The 1,889-nt window shown below is 34.5% G+C and overlaps 1 protein-coding gene across 1 annotated transcript; it reads right to left on the reverse strand.

Moving 5' to 3' along the window:
• Positions 1-233: 233 nt before the first annotated feature.
• LOC110793457 (uncharacterized) lies at positions 234-908 on the reverse strand. Its single transcript, XM_021998331.2, has one exon. The coding sequence runs from the start codon at positions 906-908 to the stop codon at positions 234-236; it is 675 nt and encodes a 224-aa protein (XP_021854023.2).
• Between the last annotated feature and the right edge of the window lie 981 nt (positions 909-1,889).

The raw sequence follows: 1,889 nt of genomic DNA on the forward strand, positions 1-1,889 counted from the left end.
TAAACCCTATTAGAGATCTGAGCAGTTCTTGAGCAGTTCCACCTTCTGAGTTCGGGTGCACGAATTTAGAGGAGGATTGTGTTAACCTTGGGGGGCGTTCGTTACTTGAGAGCCTGTACCGGTAGTGGCGAAATTCTCTTCTAAGTCAGTGGCCTTCATACCACGGCACAATCATTGTAATCCGGAGATTATCAATCAAGTAAAGTTATTAAATTTCTCTTATTTATTTGATTTCAATAGCCTTTATTTCTTACAATAATGCTCATTACTCTATGTTTAACAGTAACCTGGATAGTTTTAACAGTACAAGCAATGGATGGAACAAATTGTTCCCATATAGCTAGGTTCCTTGCTTTCCGAATTTGGTACACAGTACTAGCAACAGCAGCATATACAACCTTCATAGTAAAGGAGTTTTTACAGTATCTATGAATCCACTTAAGGAGAGTGAAAAGATTGTTCCTGGAGGAGATAAAGCCAAGCCAAGCCAACACCATGGAACAACATTCTTTACTAAAATGACACTTGAAGAACAAGTGAGCACTAGTTTCAGTGTCATGTCCACACAAAGCACAGGTTTCATCCATGGTAACCCCATATCTATGTAATCTTTCTTTGGTCTTAAGTCTGTCATGGAGAGCCAGCCAAATAGTGACTCTATTCTTGGGAAGAGTATACCTATTCCACACAAAATAGTGCCAGTTGACCTTAGGGATCTGATCACACAGATTCTGATAGATTACTTTAATAGAATAACTAGTAGCAGTGAGCCAAGAAGTGGAGTGTAATCTGTCAGAACAATCTTTTTTCACTTTGCAAATATATTTCATAGCCCAACTGACTGCCACAGATGGACTGTAATCCACCCAATTCCTGTTTTTCACATAGACTGCATGGGGTGCAACCATCTTTAATTGCTTTGTAGGTCGTGGATCTAGTCCCGGCCAATAGCTACATTTTTATTTGTTTCTTAGCTTTTTATCATGTTACATAGTTATTACTCATATCATTTACAATAACCTCTTTTATTTACTGTTTATTACTAATAATATACTTCGTATTACACTATAAAAAAATAATATTTAGTGTTAGTAATTACATCATTAAAAAAAGGCCTTCCCGTCAAAAAATAGAACAGGGCCTTTAAATTCCCGGAGACGACCCTGATATACATCTATATTATCTCTATTATATAAGTAAAGCGCTAAGGTTATTTTAGTAATTTCACTTTTGGTGTCCCCCTTGGATTGCTAAAATATCCTCCACATCTATAGAATAGATATTATAAAAATAATTTACCCAATAGAAAAATCCCAACGAAACATTTTAATCAATCTAGCCCCTTAAATAAATTCTTACCATTTTAATCAATATGCTTATATGCGTTCGACTCTATCTAAATTATCTATTTCTTATATTCGCACGCATCACATTTATATTATATTTTTTACATGTTATTTTCAGGTTTAAATGTAATAACACAAATATGTTTCTTATAGTCGCACGCATCGCATGTGTATAAAACTAGTATCATACTCCGTATGAAATAACTCTATCTTTTATGATATTCTATCACCTTGAATAACTATTATCCTCAACATTTTTTTTAAAGGTTGTATGGGTACATTTTAATACTAAATATTTTTCATCTTATCGAGTATGGTTCCACTCCCAAGTATTTTTTTTCTTCCATGGTCTCTCCATTCTCCCTACTTGGGCGTTGTTCTTTTGAGTTTATTTGGTTGAACTGAAAAGAATGGAACTAAACTGAAATAAAATAAAGTCCCAAATAACAGGGCCCTACTCACACTCTATTTTTCACAACAAATGATTTATCCACTATCACTCACACTCCGGCCACTTGCATAGTTTATTAATTTCAACTCAAA

Source organism: Spinacia oleracea, chromosome 6, assembly GCF_020520425.1.
Source record: "Spinacia oleracea cultivar Varoflay chromosome 6, BTI_SOV_V1, whole genome shotgun sequence".
Lineage (NCBI taxonomy): Eukaryota > Viridiplantae > Streptophyta > Magnoliopsida > Caryophyllales > Amaranthaceae > Spinacia > Spinacia oleracea.